This window comes from Parambassis ranga, chromosome 7 (assembly GCF_900634625.1).
Source record: "Parambassis ranga chromosome 7, fParRan2.1, whole genome shotgun sequence".
Classification (NCBI taxonomy): Eukaryota; Metazoa; Chordata; class Actinopteri; family Ambassidae; genus Parambassis; species Parambassis ranga.
Window position 1 is genome coordinate 11,181,392 of NC_041028.1, and position 24,112 is coordinate 11,205,503.

Genomic DNA, 24,112 nt, shown 5'->3' on the forward strand with positions numbered 1-24,112 from the left:
GGTTCACATAGAAATTATTTCATGTGTTTCACAATGTCTCTGTAGGCTCACAGAGATGGAAATCCTGTACAAAAAGGAGAAGGAAGAAGCAGACCAACTTCTGGAACAACAGCGTTTGGTGAGTACATACGCTGAAATGATTTTGATGTATTAAGTATGTTTTGTGCCACCATGATTACAGATGTTTGTAACATGTTAGTGATAAGTGCAGTGTGGGTTTGTTAGGAGTCAAGTATACGTTTCCTTTTTGCAAGTTAGTTAGAATGTAGTTAGAGACAGTTTCCTGAGAGACCCAGCTAGTCCATGATGTTTTGTGTGCAATGTATTGTTGAATTTAAAGTTAAAGCATGGTCAGTTACAACTGGAAAGCGTGTTTTTGGATAATAGTTTCAATTGGTCCATTTAAATCTGACTAGTACTAATTCTCACTCAGAGTTCTGACAACTTGAGGTGTGTGTGTGTGTGTGTGTGTTAATCACACTCCTAGCGCATGTCTGCTCTTCTTGCATGGACGTTTTTCTGGTTTGAGACAGATGAGCTTGTACTTGCCTTCCTCTTGTGTTCAACAGATTTTTCTATAGCAGTTTGATTGAGACTTAGATTGTTTAGCTTTCCCCTTTTCAAATCCCCATATCCCCATTTCTTGTGTCTTCTCTAGTGAATCTGAATCTTGCAAAACAGCAGCTTATAGCAAAAAATTATTTGACATGAAGTGCACCTTTAAGCTGATTCGGTATCAGAAAACAGTGAAACACACTTTTTGCTCTTTTGAAGTAATGCTGCTTTTGCATGGTTCATGATAATAGCATGTTTTCTTAACTCTTCTAGTACTGGTCCTGGACTAAGTTGCAGTGTTTGCTGTTGATCTGGTCAGCTCTGAAGTGGCTGTTGATTTGCTTGGATTAGATTTCTATTCTAGTTTTCCTGCTCTGTTTTGTTCTGAGTTTCATCTCTTCAATGCAGTTGCTGACATGTACAATGCATTGTGATAACAAATTCCTGCTGTAGTGTTTGACAGAAAGTGACAATGTGGTTTCTCATTGACTTCTTTGGCTACCTCTCTTTGCTAGCATCTGTGTAGCTCACTGGGGGCATGGCTCAACAACAGAGTTATCATTGCTCACAGTTGAATCAGTGAATCACAGACTCCCTTCATATTCTGGTGGTTATATGAGCAGAACTACATGCATACAGTATTTTTCAGACTCCCAGGCACATAAGCTGTCCAACCCTAGCTAGAGATACAGTCCCATACAAAAGACATGAATTTGTACCCACTGGTTGTGATCTGTAATGTACGTTGTCTACAAAAATGAGAAACTGCATTTATTTTTTTTTAACTAACAACTTTCTTGTAGTTGATTAACACTTAGCCTCACTTCTGCCTGTCCTCTCTCTACTGGCTTTCTGATCAACTGCAAGAACACTATCCTCTAACTCACCGCTAATACTAAAGCCACTCAAACCTTCTGGACTAAAGGGGGAAAGCTCCAAAATCCATCTACACGCATGCCACTGTAGCATGTTTGGGACCCAGCTTTCAAAAAAAAAAAAAAAATCAATTAAGAAGAGGATTATCACAGAACCATACACTACAATCGGCAGCCATCTTCTGTTGATATTTCCTTTCTAATCATGATAGACATGCTTTACCTTTACTTTTAATATCAATATGCAACATTGGGAACATCCCCCCCTTTCTCATCATCATTTTATCATCATAAATTCATATCTCTATTACTGTTTCACTGGACATATATAAGGAAGTAAAACTGACAAGAAAGTCAATGGAAGCCACTGTTTGTTGTTGATTTGGTTATTTCTCTAACTTATTTTTGAGTGTAAATTCTGGAAATGAAATGCATGTTTTCATACATCTAGTACAATAATGATGTATGTGAAACATTACATATTATTAAAGCATAGTAGTCAACCTAAATTAAAAAATTATGACATCATGACACTGTTTCTAAGCAAAAGACTGACCATCCTGTTCTTATTTAGCGTGAAGTTCCCATGTTGCATATTTATACTTTTTATTCATTCTTTTTTAAAAGCCATCATTTCATCCTCTCCCTGATTTCCCATTGTAATTTCTCCTATTTTTGGGAACCATTTGGTTTGTCCTGTGTTGTTTTCTCAAGGATGGAGACTCTGATAGTGGGGATGACTCAGATAAGAGGTCTTGTGAGGAGAGCTGGAGACTGATCACTTCCCTGAGGGAAAAGCTACCTCCTAGCAAGCTGCAAACCATAGTGAAAAAGTGTGGTTTACCCAGCAGTGGGAAAAGAAGAGAGCCTGTTAAAATGTACCAGATCCCTCAGCGACGCCGCATTACTAAGGACTCCAAGTGGGTGACCATCTCTGACTTGAAGATACAGGCGGTCAAGGAAATCTGTTACGAAGTAGCGCTCAATGATTTCCGCCACACGCGGCAGGAAATTGAGGCACTGGCTATTGTAAAGATGAAGGAGCTTTGTGCTAGCTACACCAAGAAAGACCCCAACGAGCGGGACTCGTGGAGGGCAGTGGCTCGGGATGTTTGGGACACTGTTGGAGTTGGTGATGAGCGTATTGAGGATGTAATAACCAATGGAGCTCGACCAGGAGGGGCTGTTATGGATGAACTCAAAGTTCACATTGATAAACTTGAGGACATTTTGCAGGAGGTTAAGAAACAGAATAACATGAAAGATGAGGAAATCCGTGCTCTCAGGAACAAAATGGTCAAAATGGAAAAGGTCCTTCCTTTAATCACCCCAGAAGGCCAAGAGAAATCTCCTAGTGTCAGTGCCTCTACATGTGCAAGCAAAAACCCAAGCCCATGGGAAGGGAAACCTCCTGTGCCTGAAAAGCCTGACGAAGAGGATGTGGATTCACAAACAGATCAAAATACAGGAGATGACTCGACCCTAAAGCGAGGCCACATGCGCTGGATGCGTCAAGAGCAGTTACGCCTCAAGAATCTTCAGCAGCAAGAGATTTCCAAGCAGCTGCGTCGACATACTGGTCCACATCGCTTTATACCCCCAGAAGACCGCAAACTACGCTTCCCCTTCAAAAGTAACCCCAAGCATCGCAACTCATGGAGCCCTGGTACTCACATCATAATTACAGATGAGCAGGTTATAGAGCTAAAGGTCCCCAAAGAAGCTGTAGAGGAAGAAGAGGAAGAAAGCCAGCCTCCAGAAGGAGAACAGTCTAGAGAGAAGATGGCTGCTTCAGTTGTCCAAATCACTCCTGCATTACCAAGTCCAACCTTTCAACGCAAAAGCAAAGACTTTGAACAAGGTTCAAACCAGGGTCACAGACATAACTATAGAAACAACCAACACCAGCAGCCCCAGGAACGCATCCGCAGCAACTCCTTTAATCACCGCCAGCGCCCCTCTGGCTCCATGGAGTCTCTGCAGCAGTCTGAGAACAACAGGAGGCACGCACAGGCTTTCTACCAGCCCCGCCACCATCAGACCCAGCCCACACATCCCCAGCCTCACCATCATCAACAGCAGCCTTGCCACTATAATGGCATGATGTATGCAGATAGCAGCTACAATGGCTACCAGCAGTACCATCACAATGACCACTTTAACCATCCAATCAATTTTCAGGCACCTCCCCGAATGCGAAGGCAACTGTCTGCTCCTAATCTAAAAGCCAGCAGAGAGACGACAGTTTGACTGGATGAGCGACTAGTCTCATACACTTACGTAGGCGAACACATTACAGATCACAACAGCTCTGACTAAACTGTGACATTTGCACTGGATTGGTGTGTTACTGGTTGATCCAAGTATTGTTTTATTAAAAAAAGAAGACATTTTTCAGCATCGTTATCATAATATATGCCATTTTTTGCTGCATTTTGTGCATTGTCATCAGTAGAACTGGGAGAGCTGTCATCAGGATTTAAAGCCAAGAGATAAGGGGACTCTTTTCTTTCAGAAGGGACATACCATGCCTACTTCATCTGCATGTGTGACAATTCATTAATCACTCTTTAATTTGCCAAAATTGTTCACAGATACATTTCTAAGTTTACATCATTGCCATTTTAGTGTTGATTAATGATGAATGTTTTTTTAGCCACTACAGTATGAACACATTGCACCATCTAATTTTCATCATATATTTATATTATTTCTATGAGTGAAAAAACTGAATGATAGGATGGGAGAATTATTATATGGAATTATTTTTTGCAATTTTTGTTGTACCTCATACATCATTTTTCTGCGATAAATCATTGGCCTAGATCTGGGATCTTAAGACCATTTTGGAATGTGTTAAGGAATGACTTTATGCACTAGTGTGCCTTTTTAAACTGGCTGACACGGTAGTTGATGAAAGTGGTATTCAAAAAGTGCCTTTTAATGCACTAACTGTATTAATCCTGCACAGAAGTGGATTAGGGCCATTTAAGTTATCATTTTAAACTCAGAGTTATAGTGGCCATAATCCTCTTCAGTAATCCTGCTACACTCTCTATTCCTTACAATTAAACGGCCATGCACAGGTTTTAGCCAAATTTTGTTCAGGAAGCATCATGCCTAACCAAAACTAACTTTTTAGTAATAATATACTGATTATTAATAAGCCACTTATATGCTTGATCCTAGAATTTCACTCTAACTTTTCACTCTATTTTTCTAAAATTTAAAAAAAGTCCACTGGCACCCATTTACCAGTATTTGTATCACTTCCTCAAGTCCTGGAAAAGCTGTGAGATTAGTTGGTGAATTTTAAAGTTAAACAACAAGAAATTGTAAAATTCCTTTCTTCTTGAACTTAAACTTCTTGAACCCTGGATTTCAATGAAGGTGCCATGAAGTATAAGCACCACTATGCTGAAATGCAATGACATTAAACTAGCTAATAAGTTCATGCAAATGATGCCTGATTAAAAGTTGTAAACTGTAAACAGTTCAAACTGTTAATTTTCCATCCGCACATTTTGAAGTGAGCTCTGATTTTGGCTTCATCCGGTCTTGAAATTACATTTTGAGTTTGTGGTTCAGTGAGTAAGCACAGACTTCACTGTGTTTCACATGGATACCCTACAGAGTGTTGTCATGGTTCCCAAAGACTCGCCTTGAAAATGTTGGAAGACAAACAAAGACTTGAAATGTTTGCATAACATTATTCAGAAGAAATATCCATATCAAATGAGATTTTCTGCCTTGATTTACATATATCCTATATAATCATGCAACCTGGGTAGGTATATATATCAGAGTGATGTTCTATGAAATCAGTTGTTTTGCGTATTTGGATCAAGCAGCATGTCTGCCTATCTTTTCCCTGCAGTATTTGTAGTTTTAACAGAACCCATCAATTATCAATACAAGATGTCCATTAAGTCAATTCAGAGAAACTGTGACACTCAGCAGCAGCAGCAGCAGCATGGGGGAGATCTGTGAGGAGTATCAAAATGTCTAAACTCGAGTTTGGAATGATGGAATTATTCCCAGTTTTATACTATTCACTTGTGACACTATATAATCTGCCTTACTAGGCTGTAACAAAAACCAAATGTTCTGACATATGCAGCCAGCTTGTGCCTCATGTCTTTGACTATCTTTGCATGCAATAGTTAACATTTCTGCAGCCCTAATAAATGTTACTTAACTTGTTCTCTGGTGCTGATGGCCACAGCTGGAAAGGACACAACATAAATGTAACCTTCTTCTTATAAATTATACATATAACTATGCTAGGTCTCAAATCAGATAATCTGTTGTACATTGTTTTTTTGGATGTGCAGTATCAAGTGCCTCATTGTGACTGTGTATCAATATGTGTTGCTCTTTAATCAGCACCTTGTGCAAACTTACAGTATCTATGGGAATAATATTGTTCATAGTTTAAAAAAAGGACATTCATGCATCTCTGTGTCGCTGGAGGTTTATTTTCAAAGTATGACTTAAATAAAATGACGTGTTCCATGTTCAGTTATCTGACCTAATGTGGGTGGTATTTTTTCCATTGCCAGTAAACCAGTATGATTATAGGATCAGGTTTATACATGCGCAACACAGACAGGTTAAAGCTAATGGTAATATTTTGATTAAATCTGAGAACCTCAGACTTCTGCTTTAAATGAAGCAAAGAGAATTGAGATTGACCCTTTCTTATCACTGTATTAGGTTATTATGGCGGTGTTACAAATATGCTTACTTTTTGGGAGGGGGTGAAAGGTTGGACTTGTTTGCATTAACTGTCTTTCACTTGTTCAATGTAGGCATTTCTTTTAGGCGTTACCTTCATTCAGTTTACAAACAAAATGCTGTATTGTGATCATTTTGGGAGCAGCATGTACCGTTACTTTCAGTAAAACCTTTGGATTTCTGTAGGTTCATTGAGTCAAGAGAATTCAGCTTGTAGCTTGTTGGTAGGATTTCAGCAGGGAGGAGGTCATTGACAAATTAAAAGGCTGCATTGTCTTCCCAGAAGACTGTGAACAAACAGGATGAGGTCATCGGGACCACAGCCTGTCCTGCTCTGTTGATGATGGCGCCCCTCATTGGATTACAGTTGATTCAGCTTCTACCGGCACCTCTCTTCTCCCATTCCAGCCACAACATTTTTCCTTCATTTTTGTTAATAAAGTTTTATTTCCAGGTCAATTTCTGCTGTTTAATAAAAATGGTCAACAATTTAACCACCTCCCTAATTATAAAAAAAGACTAATTTCTAAACTAATAACTATGTTTTTACAACAGCTTGCTGTTTAGTTCTGAAATATATAGATATTTTATTATGAACACTTGATATACTTCACATTGTAAATTATAATGTATAAAGAAACAACAAAACTCCTTCATATAAACCCATTTTCATGTTACATTGTACTGTCAAAACATCAGGCATTACAGAGCCATCTGACGGACAGCTGTCTGCATTCTCTTCCTTCTTTGTGTGTTGGTGTCCAGGTTTATGAGAGCAAATTGCAGGAACTCCAGAAACAGGTGGAGACTCGTTCTCTGGTAGCTGAGACCCCTGATGAAGAAGAGTTGGAGGAAGAAGAGGAAGAAGAAGGTGTGTAAAATGAACTTTCAAACTTCAAACATTTTAAGTTATATGTTCTATAAGTAAGTTGGGTATAAATAAGTAAATTGTGTTATTTTCCACATTTTGTGTCTAGAGCCTAAACTACTTGGATGTGCGTACAGTATTTTTCTATACTTAGAATGTCATATTCATTTGATTAAACCTGCTAATAGAGCCATACTAATATCACTTCTCAGGTATTAAGCTCATAAATATGGTATTCTCTAATTCATTTTGAATAAAACATGATACTAATGTCTTACACTGTTTTACATAATGTGTAAAGGACCATACTTGAGTTTTCTATCAATCAGTGCATATGAAAGATGTATCACATGAGTATGGTATTATCTGACTACCTAGCTAGCATGTCTGGTCAAAATAAAGTTGTAAATTTGATACACAGTAAGTGGACGTTCCTGAACACCTCGCAGTGAAACCAGTCACTGCTTCCTAAATGAATTAAAGTAAATGTGACAGAATATTCCACATGGGTTAAAATGGGTGGTGATCTGGCTATTAGTCTGGTCCTTTTATGTTGTTGTTACTAAACTGAGAGTGTTTTAATGTGTAGGCTGCCATGGTATATTGTCAACACTGCCTCTGTCTCCTTTCACAGTGCCATGGACTCAGCATGAGTTTGAGCTGGCTCAGTGGGCCTTCAGGAAGTGGAGGTACCATCAGTTCACCTCCCTCCGTGACCAGCTGTGGGGGAATGCTGTCTACCTGAAGGAAGCTAATGCTATCAGTGTGGAGCTGAAGAAAAAAGTGAGTAAAATTTAGTTTACTTTACTGCAGTAGCTCTGAGAGTAAAGAAAAAAATTAAATCTAAAAAATTATTTGCAGAACATGTTTAACTGAAAGGTTAAATGATAACATTAATAAATGGGAAATAGAGACATTTTTAAATAAAAAAGCACAACTACAATAAAGCAGGTGTCAAAGTCTAAACTTGAACACTACATCCCCCTATACAATATAGAAAAGTTACATTTTTACATTTCCAACACAGTTTTGCTCTTGTTAGAAAGCCACAACCTCCAATACACAGATGTTTCTACATACAAATAGCAGAATTCAGCAGGTTCAGAATTTCCTCTTCATACAGAATATTTTAACATTTGTCCATGAGCAATTTTAAGGAAGACATGTTATGTATAATCTTGGGTCAGCCCCAGTCTTCCTCTCTCTTTAAGGAACATATTTACTGGCAACCACACAGAGATGAGTCACCCTCATGGCAATAATCAATCAGGTCCTGGGGTGTTTGGCTGCCACTCATGACATCACTACATCTTGTGCTGTCCAGACCCTTTAACACAAACTCTCATGATGTTGTCTTCAGGCCTGGGAGAACATCACGAGGGAGACACAGAGTGTCTGGTGATGTTTAGATGACTTCAGGCAGTCATAGACTTTCCATAAAGTAATAAATTTGATTCGTCTTATTTCATGTGAACAGTGTTTGTCCAATTACATTTGAAGCCTAAACTCCTAAACTCTAAGCCAAATAATGTCTAAATAATCCAAGGCAGTCTCAACTGTGTGTTTCAGTCTTAAAACATCTAGAGCACAGTATTGATTCATTGTCACAGACAGAAATCGACTGTGTCACAAATCTAAAGCTAGGCTTCAGTGGTGTAACTCACCCTAATGACGGAGCAGTGTGATTTACACAAGACTAGCTTTATCTTTAGGGTCTGTAATTTATATCCAGTGTTGTTAATTGATTTAACACTTTGTTCTCAGAGGACACTGGGATGAAAGGGGCCACAAAATGGAGGATGTACTTGCTCTGATGTCTTTTAATTCTTCCTTTTCCTCCAGGTTCAGTTCCAGTTTGTCCTGCTGACAGACACTCTGTACTCACCCCTGCCCCCTGAGCTCCTGTTTCTGGAGCCAGAGAAAGAGCGTGATGTCAGGCCTTTCCCTCGCACCGTGGTGGCTGTGGAGGTTCAGGACCTGAAGAATGGAGCTACACACTACTGGTCCCTTGAAAAACTCAAGTAATGCCAAGAGCAGATTTGCTCAATTTTTTTTTTCAATAGGCTTCAGTTTTATATCCTCCAGGCATGTTTGAAGACAGCGATGATGCCAACGCTCAACTATTATCAAAGTTGGCATCCAGCACTCAAAGCGATCACATTATAATTTAAAGAGATGAATCATAAAAAAAATACCTTTTGTATGCATGTTAAGCATAAAAAACAACAGGTCTTTGTTCTCTCAGTCTAGTGTTAGATTATTCTTCATACCTTCAGTAACAGAAACAGCAAAAATACAGAAGAGTGATGAGACTGACATCTGTACATGTCTGTCTTATGTTTTTCATCTTGGTTCCATTAATATTGAGTGTACCCTGTCATCTTTTGCAGGCAGAGGTTGGACAAGATGAGAGAGATGTACGACCGAGCTGGAGAATTGGCCTCCAACAACCAGGAGGATGTTGAGGGCACTCTGACGGGAAATGACCCTTTCTATGATCGTTTCCACTGGTTTAAGCTTGTGGGCAGGTATGTAACACAAATAAATACATATAATACATGTATGACTGTGCCACCGGTTTGAATACTCTTTGTTCTGTTGGTATAAGTTGTATTTTTCCCTTTCACCCACGTGTCAGTGATGTCACATATTTGGGCATTATCATTTATATCATATATCTGTTGATGTTTTGTTGCTCATGTAAATTTTCTTTCATTCATTTTGTATTTTTTTTAACCATGTGTTACATTGGTGATTTTGTTCGCTGTGTTTGCTGTATTGTAGCATATCGTTTTTATTTTTTATTTATTTATTTCCTTTATCATATATTTGTTGTAATATCATATATTTGGTTTTATTCCTGTTTTATTTACCTTTTGCATCATATTTGTAGTGTCTGTTACCACTCCTGTGTTGACATGTAATTCATATGAAAGCTTGTTAATGTGGAGATTTATAGTATTATGTATATTATTCACTTTCATCAGAAATGTTGTACAGTATATGAGAAGATTTATTGGTTAATCCTTGAAAGAGGTTTGATCAAAAATATGTTTCTATAAACTGCTGTGACATCTATTAGCTTAATACCTGGGCTCCATGTTGATGAAGATTTTCAGTCATCCAGGTCATTTTCATTCAAAGAGGTTAAAGTGAGGCATCTCTAGGACTAGAGTTTTCTTGAAGACATGTCGCTGCTTCTCCGGGAGTCATTAGACACACCTGACACAGACACAGTCAGACCCACACAGGTAAGTATGGAAACATTTAGAGCTATTGGTGAGGTCCTCCACCACATATAAACCTGTTAGAACGGATGAAGCTGCTTAGATGAGCGGCAAAACATCTTCAAGAAAACTCTACAAGTCCAGATGCCTCACTTTAACCCCCTTTGAATTTATCCAGCTTCTTTTGCAATAGCTCTCACGATTTCAGTTGGCTAATAACTGTAAAACGAAATGCATAGTTTGCATGTCAAATGATCCAAAAAACATCTTTTATTAGTGATAAGAAATAATTTGAGATTATTTGTAAAAGGAAACATTGTATCGCATTGTATCACTGAGGTACTGTGGCCTGTTTTAACCCTTTTAAACACTGTTACCTTTCCTTGGTTCTCGCCACTCTTTCCATCCCAACCATCGTCCCTCTCAGCTCCCCCATCTTCCACGGCTGTGTTAATGAGCACCTGGCCGAACGCACACCATCACCTACCTTCTCTACTACGGACTCTGAGATCACTGAGCTGGCAGACGAGCGCCAGAGCGAGATGTCTGACCTAATCGACGATGAAGCATTTGTGGACGACACCAGCTCAGACGCTGGCACTGAGGAGGGTTCGGACATCTTCAGTGATGGCCAGGACCCCTTCTATGACCGCTCCCCCTGGTTCATCCTGGTGGGAAGGTTGGTGACAGGCAGTTGGCATTGCCCTAGTCCTCCATACACACAGGCTGGGACAGGAGATTAGGGCTGATGTTGGCCTGAGCTAGTTTAATTGTAGATGTCGAAAAGAAGGAAAAAATACATTGAAACTAATGTGTGTGGATTTCCAAGCGTTTAAATGGAGGCAGTTTTGTTTTGAAGACCTTTCGCCACCCCCGAGAGAACTGAAGATCCACAAGGGAGTGGCGAAACATCTTTAAAACAATCCTTGAATTGCCTCGATTTAAACTCCTAAAAAAAAACAAAAAAAAAATTTAAATCATCTTTTCACATATTATTTTGGTAAACCAGAAGCTAAAATCATGAGTCAATCCTCAGTAAAGCCCTCCTTCAATAAGGAGCCATGTATTCAGAGCAGTCAGGGATAAATTGGACACTTTTGAATGTAATATGATTAGTCATGGTGTGCCTTTGAGTTAATTTAGTTTTATTCCCCAGAAATTGAAAGGCCACTTTTCCCTGTCTCCTCCCAGCATGATGTCTCATTCTCCGCCATCTCAGTGCTGACTATTAACTCCCATCTGTGTGTGAAATATGTGTCTTTGCTGTGACGACTAGCTTTTTGTCATTTTTTGTTTATCACTGTTTAAACCTTGTTTTTTGTTATGTTTTTATTTTACATTGTGTTATAATCATTTGGTTTTATAACCTTTGTTTGTTTTAACATGTTCCCAAACTGTACTGTAGTTAGTATTAACACACTGGCAGTTCATGTGATCATACTTACTCGCCTTTGTTTTAATTCTGTGTCACAATGAAATAATATACTGCAGCAGCTTTTGAACTCACAGTACACATTGCACCAAAGTGTCACGGCTGTAAACATATTAGCTTTATAATAAACACTGTGTGCCAATCTTAAAACACAGCAATGGATCAGTGCAGGCTTCAAGCCAGCCAGACTCTGCAGTAGCTGTAGCTCAGCTACCTGCGTCACTGTGACTTCAGAGATTCTGCAGATTGATATCTCCCCCCTGTCTTGGCCTTGTGTCTCCCCTTCTGGGGATGGAGGGATGAAGGGGAGGGAGGGTGACAGAGGAAGAGTAGGTCATCACGGGTGCAGCAAAACAAATCAAACCCTACAAAACAAAATGTCAGTGAGTGTGTAAGTGGGAGACTAGTATCGTCATAACACAACCCAATAAACCACTCTTTTACAGCCTTTACTGCTGCATGCTGGGCGATCTGTCATCGCCCTGTCACGCAGTTTAAAAATAAAGCAGACGATTTAAGCTGCTGCTGATTTCAGTGCCCTGGAGCACGTTTCATTTTATGCTCACATTATTTTTTTTGCTCATTCTGATTTCCACTAATATTTTATTTTATGTTATTGTAGCCAATGATGTGTTAACTAGTGGAAATTGTTGGGCACATGGTAAGAAGTTTAAATCTTGAAAGCCATATTCTCTGAATTCAAGGAAATTAAGACAAATTAGAAAACTGACTACTTGACTGTGTTTCAGTTTATTCACAGCAACAGATGTGGCAGTTGTGTAACCAAATATCAGCATCATAATACTGCAGCAGTTGTTCCACACTGCAGCATGATTTTCATGTTTTCTTTTCCTCCCTTCACCTCAGAGCTTTTGTGTACCTGAGCAACCTGCTGTACCCTGTGCCACTGGTTCACCGTGTTGCTATAGTAACAGAGAAGGGTGAGGTGCGCGGCTTCCTGCGTGTGGGGGTCCAGGCTATAGCTGGTGAGTAATTAATGAGACTCTCTAATGAGCATGTCCATTGGAGCAGATTAAAAAAATATTCCTGTGTATATCTTGATTAAAGCTATTTAAACAGACTAATGAGATAAATACGGGGTCCTAACTGCTGCTTTGATAGCAGTACAGCAGCATGGTGAAAAGCCTCTTATGCCACTGATCTGCTCTGCAAAGAAAAGATTCCCTTAGATTCTCAATGTATTCCTTTTGATGTGCTTCGACAGCTTAAAGTGAGCTGTGTCTGTGATATATCCTGATAAGAGGACCGTTTGTCTCTTTGTAGCTGATGAGGAGGCTCCAGACTACGGGTCAGGAGTTAGACAGTCAGGAACTGCCAAGATCTCGTTTGATGATGAGTACTTCAAAAAGGTAAGCCCTGTGTCGGATGAAAGTGAGACTAAGAAGAGTATATTTGTGTTCGAACGTAAAGTCTGTAGAAGGAGTTTGACTTATTATTATTTATATATTTAAAATAAAGTTCTGGCGAATGTAGTTTTCAGCCACCAGTACTGCACAATACAGGAATGCCTTATCACAGGTGGTTATAATCCATTTTACACAGCCAGCTATATGCTAATGTCATTCTCATCTTCTTTTCTGTTCTGTCAGAGTGACTTCCCTTCCACAGTTATGACCCGCTCTGGCATGTCCCTGGAAGAGCTGCGCATAGTGGAGGGTCAGGGTCAGAGTTCAGAGGTCATCACACCCTCAGAGGAGCTCAACAGAATTAATGACATGGGTACGCCTGCCAGACCTTAACCTCCCTGCTCGTAAATTTCAACCTCTCAGCCCAGTGGGAAACTCACTGGGCAGATGGTCCAGTTGAATGCGAATACACGTTTTTGTTATGGAAATGAGACTTGTGCTGTTTTTCTTTCTATGTAAAGGAATCAGACTTGTGATTTGTAGATTCCTACAAATCACAAGTCTGAAAATGTGCAGGAACCATTCTGATTGTGTTGGGCAGCGTAGAATTCATATGTAGATTGCAAAGCACAATTGCATGTGCATTTGTGGGTCAGTTTTAGTAAATAATGCATTCCCCTGTGGCTTTCTTCAGACCTCAAACTGGGTAATATCGCAGAAACCAAGCTGAGTCATGGAGACGGTCTGGCAGGCCAGCTGGAGGTGGGCAGCATCTTTACCTTCCGTGTTACCGTGCTCCAGGCCAGTGGCATCCCGCCAGAGTATGCTGACATCTTCTGCCAATTCAAGTGAGTACACAGTCTTCAAATAAAGCAGTAGATGCAGCAGTAATGCCACTAGAACCAAAGAAATTTAGATCTGGTACAAAATCGATGGATAATTGTATCTCCTGTCTAAAAAATGAATGTGACACACTCATTTATAAATATTTTCTTAGTTTCCTGCATCGTCATGATGAGGCTTTTTCCACCGAGCCTCTAAAGAACGCCGGCAAAGGGGCTCCTCTGGGCTTTTACCATGTCCAGAACGTGAGTGTACACACACACAGAGGCACACTTTCATTTAACAGCTCTATATTAACTAAGTTTGACCATTCCATGTTTTTCACCATCTGTGCAGATTTCAGTTGAGGTCACTGAGTCTTTTATTGAGTACATCAAGACCAAACCCATTGTGTTTGAAGTGTTTGGCCACTACCAGCAGCACCCGCTACATCTTCATGGACAGGACCTAATCAGGTTAGTGCAGTTAAAAAAAACAGATTCCCCAGTGATTCACATTTTAAGCACTAGATTTTATAAAGTAAAAGATGCTCTGTAGTTTTAATATTTTTTATTTTCCCTAACAGTCCTCCAACGCCATCGAAGAAATACTATCCCATTCCCATGCCTCTGTCAAAACCAGGTAAGGTTTTTAATGTCATTACACTGCATTCGGATCTAAACCTGTCACCATCATTTTGTCATGGTTACATCAGCATGCCTCATGTCCTTCCATTTTTTTTCCATTTCTTGCTTCCTTTGGATTTTTTGTCTCTTATTTATTAATGCCTCTACAATCTATAATCCTCTTACCCAACTCTGTCCTCCCTCTTCTGCATCACCTCCTGCAATATCATACATCATACACAGACCATACCCGTAAGATAGAGCTGATCTGCTACCTCATGAGTGGCTATGTGAACGGCAAAGTGCTGGACACACTGTCCGAGCACGCCAACGCCCTCGCCTCCACTGCTGTGGCCAGTCTCGAGGACGAAGCTGACCAGCTCTCTCACTTCCCTTTCCTCCCGGTGTCAAGTGACCCTGTGTTCACTGTGCCCAAGCACCATGGTTGGTAACAGTGGACACTGTAGCCAGGCATTAGATGAACATCGTGATGTAGTGATTAGAATAGTGCTGTGCTTTGCTCTGTGACAGTAAAGCTCTGCAGTGGTTGTGTGTACTCCACCTTGCTGCAGGTGTATATTTAGGTCCAGTCAGAGCAGTCCCTCCCTTGTTGCCTAGAAACTTGCCTGAGCTGACACTTCCAGGTAAATCTGCTGCATCTGCTGAATCCCCAGCCAAATCTAATAATATGAGTATTTACCATAATCATAGAAGCTCAGACCTCAGAGGCCTTTACTGGTTCAGCTGTTACGTTGCAGCAGTTTTAATATAAAATCATTTTCCCATCCATATTGAACACAAATGAGTGTAACTGTGTGCCTCAGAGATTAGCCTGTTTCTTCAGGGACATAATCCTGATGTGTCACACAGCAGGGAGCTGTCAGTGGTGGTGTAATCTCTGATTTAGCTCCTCATTTCATTATAGTTCGGTACAGACAACATTTGCTTTTGAATATTTAGTGATGTGTTACTTTTAGCTTCTGTTGTCTTTGTGTGTTCATGTCACATACCTGTTCTTCATGTAGTAATCCAGATTATCTGTACTTTGCTGCCACACATTCACTCTTAAATTCAAATCAGTCAAGTTAATGTGTGTTAATTTGTCAGTTCCAGCCACCAAGCTGAACACCATCACCAAGTCCAACCTGGGTCAGTGTGTCAGCAAGTACGACCTGCTGGTCTGGTTCGAGATCAGCGAGCTGGAGCCCACTGGAGAGTGAGTGTCCACCTGACCAGCTTATGTTCACAAACACACAATTATAAGCTTCTTCACTCTTTTTATGTGTTATGATGAGACTGCTGCTCATCTGTTAGTCCTATTGCATATCATTATCATCCATGTTATTGCAACAAAAATAATTTCTTAGAACTATTAACACGATCTTAATGAATTTAAAATGTAGTGAAAATAATTTGTAGTTAAAAAATGACAGGCAGAACTATGAATAACAGATAATAAAGCATCATTAAAACTTCTGTAAAACAGTGTATGTCTGTGTCTACATTAATCTAAATGACATCTAATAACTGCACAAACACCATAAAAACAGTTGGTGTGGGTTAGACTTTGGAACAGAATCAGTACAGTTTAAATGTTCCAAGTGTGGATCCATGAGTTACCGTGTTATAAATGTCCGCCCTTCATCCACAGATACATCCCAGCTGTAGTGGATCACAGTGGAGGTCTTCCCTGCCATGGAACCTACCTCCTGCACCAGGTACAGTAGATTCACAGTGTTCCCACTACATAGAAACAGTTTGTTCCAGCTGTGTCTATTGTGATCCTAAGTACCTGTCATCTTCTACTGTAGGGGATCCAGCGGAGGATCACAGTGACTCTCATCCACGAGAAGGGCAGTGAGCTGCACTGGAAGGATGTACGCGAGCTGGTTGTGGGTGAGCAGACTTTCTTTGTACTAGCCTGCCGAGGCACCTTTAAGTGAGTCTGTAAGACAGCACTGTGTTTTGAAACACATAATTGGTTTGCTCTAGGCCACTATAATGCTACTGTTACTGTTACACTGTAGCTGTAGCTGATGGACCAAATGGTCAGATTTCATATTCTTGACATTCAGTGGGTGACACTCTTATCCGGAGCAGCTCATGACAAGTGAACACGCTGTGATCATATGGCTATTAGTGCACAGTAGTTTGGTGACTGAGTGGTCACAGTTGTGTCGGTCTGTGTTCCTCCAGGCCGCATCAGGAGCAAGGCTGAAGTGGACGATAGCGCGGCTGATGCTGTCCTGTCCCTCAATATAATTTCTGCCAAGAACATCAAATCATCCCACAACACCAACAGGTAGGTGGAATGCCCACAGTGGTTCAAGGTCTATCATCCATCATCCATACAGCAAATCATTTTGTTATCGAGAGATATTTTAATGGTGTTTACAGTCAGTGTCAGGTAACATCTGTTCATATGTCCTTTTCCCTATTTGCTAAAGACACATTCATTTTTTTTCATTGTCACTGCTGTTAATTTGCTCCATTGTGTCTGTTGCCTGACTTTTTGTGCTTCTCTCTTTTTTTTCTGTGCACTCTCTTTCCTCCTGCTGCGGCTGGACTCTTTGATTGTGCTCAGGCTTTCTATTGATAAGGATATTGATAGGTACCAGTGATCAGAGAACATAAGGCTCCTTCACTGAAAGACCTTTATGCTTCTCTTTAGTACAATAGATTCATAGAAATAAGTTCTTGACAGTTTGTGTTGCTGTTTGTTTTGCCACATTGCATAAGATCTGTCTTTATTTCAATCATAATTTAGCATCTAAAAATCAAACCTTACATTGTTAATGGATGACTAAAGACAGTCTTAATGCAAATGCAGCCCCCTTTCTGTATGAGTTTTTGTGACTACACATCCAACTATGATAGTATGTTGATCTGCATTTGCAAATGAATGTTTTTCTATCATTTTCCACTGTATGAGTCTTGATAACAACAAATAGATTAGGGCACTTCTGGTTTGCTGTTTTTGTGTGGGGAAGAATGCCCCCTGCTGCCAGAAAAGAGGAACAGTCTAATCTCTCTCAAGGCCTCCAGAATAAATGTCCCTGATAGTGTTTATACGATGAAGTAGGACACCAAGGTTATTTGTATCTGAGTTTAATTATGACATACTGTTATCACTTTCCTGGCTGCTGCCAGCTGACACCTGACACTGTGTGGACCCTGTTGTGTCTGTGGTCAAGGTCTCACCTCAGTGTGTTTCCTCACATTGTTTTATGACTAGAGAGAATCACTGCCTTATCTGTTGTGCTTGTGCTCGTGTCAACATTAATAGAATAACACTCCCTGTTCACAAGGTCACAAAATGACACTCAGCTGGATTCACTCATGTTTAAAGCACAAGATAATACTGGTTAATAAGGTCTGTGTCCATGTTTTTTTCAGGACTTTCTATCGCTTTGAGGCGGTGTGGGACAGCTCCCTGCACAACTCCCTCCTGCTTAACCGAGTCACTCCTTATGGAGAGAAGATCTACATGACCCTGTCTGCATATCTGGAGGTCAGTCACTGCTCTACTGAGGTGTAGTTTGGCTCTTTGGTTGTCAGCAAAGCTAACATGACTTCCCACATCCCCTTTTCAAAGTTGGACCACTGCATCCAGCCAGCCATTATTACCAAAGACATCTGTATGGTCTTCTACTCCCGAGACGCCAAGATCTCCCCTCCTCGTTCTCTCAGGAACCTCTTTGGAAGTGGATACTCCAAAACTCCTGACTGGTGAGGCTCCAAAATAACATATTGTTACACAATCACAGATACTTGGATTAAATTACTGCCATGTTACCCAGTTCCCTAAACAAAAACCACTGCTTCATTACAGCAACCGAGTCACTGGCATCTATGAGCTGAGCTTGTGCAAGATGTCTGACACTGGAAGCCCAGGTGAGCTAACTTAAATCATTTTTAAAAATGTTAAAAGAACAGTTAGCAGCTTTATCATGACCATGTCAACCTAATGATGGATTTTTGTCCTGAGTAGGGATGCAGCGGAGGAGGAGGAAGGTCCTGGACACATCAGTGGCTTATGTACGCGGAGAGGAGAACCTGGCTGGGTGGAGGCCCAGAGGTGACAGCCTCATCCTGGAGCACCAGTGGGAGCTAGACAAAATGGAGCAGCTGCATGAGGTAGAACCTTAAAATCATAAACTGTTTAATTCTCTTAGAGTAGGCTGACACCCCTCCTAACTCCTCTTGTGTGTTTTGACAGGTGGAGAAGACTCGTCACCTTCTCCTGCTGAGGGAGAAGCTGGGAGAGGCGCCACTGATGGGAACAGCTCCCACCACCAAGTCCCTGAGCGAGTCACTATCGCCTAGCATGAGCTCAGGCACTCTGTCCACCTCCACCTCTATCTCCTCACAGATCTCCAGCACCACCTTTGAAAGCGCCATTACCCCCAGTGAGAGCAGCGGCTATGACTCCGCTGACATCGAGAGTCTGGTGGATCGGGAGAAGGAGCTGGCCACTAAGGTGAGAAGAAAGGCTGCTTTGTGAGTGGTAACAGCTGCCTCTCCTTCTCTGCTGTGAACTAATCAGCCTCATGTTTGTGTTGTAGTGCCTGCGCCTCCTGACGCACACCTACAACAGCGAATACAACCAGGTGGTCAACAGTATCAGTGACTGCAAGGTGAGAAAGGATGCAGCTCTGTTACATTTTAAATAGATTTAATTTAATTAATCCTAATTTCAGTATAATGTTTCATGAGGAAGTCTGTGTATTTCACATCTGTGTTTTGCTGTTTTACCCACCAGCTGTCAGACATCTCACCTATGGGGCGTGATCCATCAGTGACCAGCTTCAGCAGCGCAACTCTCACCCCATCCTCCACCTGCCCCTCTCTATCTGATTCTCGCTGTGGCTCCATGGACCAGAAGTAAAACCTTTTTCTGAAAATCTGCCAGTGTATTGAATTTCCATCTTGTTGCCATGATGCTGACATGTTAGACTTTGTCTCAAAGGACACCAGAGAACAGCTCCCGTGCCTCCAGTCCCTCCTGCTCAGACTATGAAAACTTTCCAATGGTTCCCACTCTGGAGACGTCCTACCTTGCCCGGGCTGGAAAGAACGAGTTCCTCAACTTGGTGCCTGATATTGAAGAAATGAGGCCAGGGTGAGTAAAGCCATGTTAGCTCTTGATGTATGTTTAGCTTTTGTGTGTAATGAAAAACATCAATATAAGATGTATCTCCCAGCCCGAAGTCCAAATCAAACAGAAAAAATAGAAATGGATTTAAACTGCAAAACATGGAAAAATAAATCCTTCTCTGCTTCTGTTCAGATCTGTTGTGTCCAAGAAGGGTTTCCTAAGCTTCATGGAGCCACGCTCCAACTCGTGGGTGAAACACTTTGTGGTTGTTCGCCGGCCCTACGTCTTCATCTACAACAGTGACAAGGATCCAGTGGAGCGAGGTGTCCTCAACCTCTCCACAGCACAAGTAGAATACAGCGAAGACCAGCAGGCCATGCTAAAGGTAGGCTTTCAGGTTGCCAGAAGGAAACTTCTGTGTATCACACAAATCTGCCAAAAACACAACAAAGTTTTGAGTTCTTCAGCAACTTAAAGGTTCATATATAAGAATAATACTTAGTCTCTGGTAATCAGTGCTTTTGGGGCACAAAGCAACACAGCCATGAAGGGAAACTACAAGAACCTAGTGAATGCTCATACACATGGAGCACACACAGCAGCTTTGTGACTGCAGTTCATATTTTGATATTAAAAACAATGCTTTTCTCATTTTTGCGTTTAGAACCTTTAAAAGCTTGTGTGAAACACCCACAGATATATGGTTTGACAGATGCTTGATGTCTTTCAGACTCCCAACACATTTGCTGTGTGCACCAAGCATCGAGGAATCCTCCTGCAGGCCAACAACGAGAAAGACATGAACGACTGGCTGTACGCGTTTAATCCACTGCTAGCAGGAACGATAAGGTGCACTCACACACACACACACACACACACACACACACACACACACACACACACACACACTCTTCTTTCACACCCACACTTACTAGGTCTGCTCACTTCACTTAACTCACTGCAGTGTCTTGCCCCCACAGATCTAAGCTGGCGAGGAGGCGCAGCGGCCTGATGAAGAACTGAGTGAATCGATCGGAACCCAGGAAACCACGGCTTCCCTTCTTTTTGAAAAGCCTTTGAAGATACCAAGTGTTAACACTTATTAATCATTGTGATTCTTGACGGTTTTCTCTTGTAAGTAGACTTGTGGCTTAAGTCTCCTTTCATGCGACTAAAAGTTTCAGTTCCAGAGAACTTTGCCTCTCCCCTCCCCTCAGCTTTGACCCTCTCTCTTTCTCTCCCCCACCTCCACCCCCTCCTCCGCTTTTCGTGTATTTTGTTTTTATGACAATGTTTGAGTCTAATTTTTCTTCCGCTTCGTTGTCATTTCTGAGCTCCCTAACTAGTAGCATGTTGTAGTAGTCTACTTGTGTGTGCACGACTCTTCAGAAACTGTTCTTTCTGGCCACTCATTTTCAGTTTGCCAATCATCTGTAAAAAAGAAAAAATGTCTATCGGTGTTACGTCTCCCAAAAAGAGGTTTATTTTAGGGTTTATTTTTATTTAACATAATATGCTTGCATGAGAACTGCAACAGTCCTCAGGAGAAAAAGCAGTTTTTCACACAAAAACAAATCAGATCATGAAGAAATATCTACAAATATCTCCAAGTGTTATATTAGTTTATGCTGTGCTACATGAACTATAGCTGCTAATGAAGGTTTTTTCTTCTCTTTATGAAATTAGCATCAGGCTAAAGCAGACTCGAGCTCCCCAACCTGTCTCCTAAACAAAATCTCCAAATGTGAGCCAAATTTGTCAGCGAGGCCAGAAGTATTCCCGCTGTCGCCCATGTGACATTTAGATCCTCCTCAGTCTGTGTACATACACCAACTCCAACCCCTGGTAGTGCCAGTGTCAGTCAGTCCGTGAGTAAACACTCATGCATTTGTGTCAACATCAAAAGTATAATAGATTCACATCTCCACAGTGAAGATGTGAGGATAGATTCTGTCTGTCCTTTTGCTAAAAAAAAATAAAATGAAAAAAAAAGCAGGGTTTCTAGAAGACGAGAAGGAGGAAGAGACTAGCAGAGGATTCATTTGTACATAGTCTGTTCTGGGATCAGTGTGGTAGTTAACTCTCATTTAAGACATTCCTCTTAGCGCCTTCAGCTTTCACTAACACGCTGAGACCTCCAGAGAGCCGCTGATATTTTATTTCACCGCCACATACTTGTGAAGACAGAACAAAACGTGGTAAAGTGGGAAGTTAGAAGAAGAATGAAGTTTCAGCCTTGAAGCCAGTAGTTGCAGCCGATGAAGCTGCTAGCACAGACGTCTGCAGGACGGAGACAGTCCCATGACTCCACTCTGTCTATAACAGAGCTCGCTGTTAGCAGCACCGCAGGTTAACATGCATTTTCTATTTGATCTGAAACCACTTAACTCATCTAACTTATTGTTTTTTTTAACATTACAGTTTCTTTTGATCATTCCATAGGTAAGTTTTATATGAAATGTAACAGAGGGCATTTATTTCTTCATTTGTTACATCTATTGGTGTTATTTTGCACATTAACACATATCTATAGCAAGACAAAGGCAGATCACATACGTTGAAGTATCAGGAACAATGATGAGAGCACATATCGAGGCTTACACTGGATGGTAGCTGCTTCTCTAGAGGTTTACAAAAAGGAAAGAAAGAAGTCATATTAAAGGGACAACACGTTCAAAGGTTTTATTTCTAAAAATGTTTGCTCTGAACACCGTTCTGCAGCTGATACATTTGGCTTCAGTAGCACCTGTGGTTCCTCTTGTTTCTGCAAAGATGGGAGCTGTGTTCGATACAGACAGGGATAAATGAACGCTGGTCAACCAACCAGTAGTATGCCTGCTGTATTGTATGAAAGGGGCATTAAAGAGACAGGTCATCCACCAATCTAATATTCATATGTTTGCATATAAGTGGAACTATAGCATATTAACTGTCACTTTCAGGAAAAGTGTGCAGAAACAGAAGGAGCCTTTGGCTGTGGTAAAAGTAAGAATTGGTAACATTACTCAGATTTTGCTGATCTCAACAACAGAAAACATGAAGCTCAGATATGACAGTGATTGCAGATCATCTCTGACCTCAGGTCGGCCAACTTTGCAGGTCAGAGGAACAAAAATCTGCTGCATTGTCTTCTGATAAAATGTTTTCCCACACATGAAAAGTACTGATGAGCATCTATGCACTGCAGAAAGTTCAGAGTGCCACCGACACACCTGTCAGAGCAGACATTTTTACTTCATTGTGTATTTATTATTTGCAATGTATATATTAGTTTGCAGCTCTTTGCACATAATAATAAATTGTTCAACTAACTGATCAAATAAAGTCTGTGCAGTTTAGTTGTTCTACTCATAATGAACCAAATGATGGTGTGACAGGCTCTGTGGTCTGAACCAGGAGAGAGTTGAATGTAGAATGTAGTTTGTTTTTTGTTTTTTTTTTCAAGGAAAAAAAGAGACCTAAAATGTAACCCGCTGCACCTTCTCAGCGTGGGCGGGTTACATTAGTGCTTCCTCTTTATCAGAAAGTGGTTTGAACAGTCTGCTTTTGTTTCACTCACTGCTCATGTTAACTAGCCGTCTGCATTTTAACAAAGTAGAAAGTGGACATTTAATTTTTTTGTAATATCAGGGAATATGATACAAAGTAGCTTGTGACATCTAAAATGACAGAATACTATTGTTACTGTTTGTGTCTTTCTTCACCTCAACACTTTTTTTCCGTTGATGCCTTTCAAAATAAACCATCTTGTTTTCCATCTCCCCCTCTGACGATTCAAAACATCAGGTTCACCAAAAGGAATAAAAACAGACCATGACATTAACTCTGTACATTATTTATCAGACTGATTTCATTTTCATAATTATTTTGTAAATATCTGTGTTGTATGGAGCTTGAACTAAAATGTAAATATGTTTACTGTATTTGTAATAATTATAATCCATTCGCTGTATAGCATAGATGTGTCATGCAGATATCCTAATTCTGTGTATGGTAATCTTGCACCATTGAACTGTTTAGTGAATGAGGCAACAATAAAAAGTGCAAACTGTGCATTAGCAGAACAAGTGATGCCTGTTTGTCCCCTGCACTGTCCTGCTCCACCGCCAGCTTCACGCTTCTGTTCATACTGAAGTTTCCTGATATCTGTGAGCCGTCACAGCTCATTTCCACCATCAGATAAAATGTAATGAATGAGGAAAAAGCGTTTTCACATAGTTCTATAGATCCCTGTACCATCCTTAACCTCTTTCTATTTGCCTATCAATGTGATTTTTCTAAGCTTTTAAACCTCTTTATTTTTCTACTGTTAGACCTCTGTCTAGTCTTCAGACATGCATGCTTCATGACCAGATAATCTGACAGCAGAAGAACATTCATGCAGTGTTTCTAATCTGTACTCTTTAAACTATAAGACCCTCCACCTCCTCCTCTCATGCATATACACGTGGTCTGACATTAAACTGGTTTAGTGCACCAAAGTCCTGTTATCCACTACAGAAAAA

The 24,112-nt window shown here is 40.6% G+C and overlaps 1 protein-coding gene across 10 annotated transcripts in view; it reads left to right on the top strand.

The window, feature by feature from the left end:
• The window catches only part of kif1b (kinesin family member 1B), a 48,658-nt gene extending 24,984 nt beyond the window's left edge, over positions 1-23,674 (top strand). For 4 of the 10 annotated variants that reach the window (XM_028409038.1, XM_028409040.1, XM_028409041.1 and 1 more), the window contains 28 exons: positions 46-118; positions 6,933-7,038; positions 7,670-7,818; positions 8,878-9,056; positions 9,426-9,563; positions 10,690-10,941; positions 12,562-12,680; positions 12,979-13,064; positions 13,305-13,434; positions 13,756-13,909; positions 14,059-14,149; positions 14,241-14,359; positions 14,470-14,525; positions 15,617-15,725; positions 16,161-16,227; positions 16,321-16,405; positions 16,706-16,811; positions 17,906-18,020; positions 18,105-18,238; positions 18,342-18,403; positions 18,501-18,646; positions 18,729-18,989; positions 19,075-19,146; positions 19,272-19,393; positions 19,479-19,631; positions 19,800-19,992; positions 20,338-20,456; positions 20,588-23,674. In XM_028409038.1, the coding sequence (XP_028264839.1) occupies positions 46-118; positions 6,933-7,038; positions 7,670-7,818; positions 8,878-9,056; positions 9,426-9,563; positions 10,690-10,941; positions 12,562-12,680; positions 12,979-13,064; positions 13,305-13,434; positions 13,756-13,909; positions 14,059-14,149; positions 14,241-14,359; positions 14,470-14,525; positions 15,617-15,725; positions 16,161-16,227; positions 16,321-16,405; positions 16,706-16,811; positions 17,906-18,020; positions 18,105-18,238; positions 18,342-18,403; positions 18,501-18,646; positions 18,729-18,989; positions 19,075-19,146; positions 19,272-19,393; positions 19,479-19,631; positions 19,800-19,992; positions 20,338-20,456; positions 20,588-20,630 (3,439 nt within the window). In that variant the 3' untranslated portion in view covers positions 20,631-23,674. Of the gene's footprint in view, positions 1-45; positions 119-2,144; positions 5,961-6,932; positions 7,039-7,669; positions 7,819-8,877; positions 9,057-9,425; positions 9,564-10,689; positions 10,942-12,561; positions 12,681-12,978; positions 13,065-13,304; positions 13,435-13,755; positions 13,910-14,058; positions 14,150-14,240; positions 14,360-14,469; positions 14,526-15,616; positions 15,726-16,160; positions 16,228-16,320; positions 16,406-16,705; positions 16,812-17,905; positions 18,021-18,104; positions 18,239-18,341; positions 18,404-18,500; positions 18,647-18,728; positions 18,990-19,074; positions 19,147-19,271; positions 19,394-19,478; positions 19,632-19,799; positions 19,993-20,337; positions 20,457-20,587 lie in introns of those variants that run through there. The other 6 variants (XM_028409043.1, XM_028409044.1, XM_028409045.1 and 3 more) reach the window with 4 other exon arrangements.
• Positions 23,675-24,112: the final 438 nt, after the last annotated feature.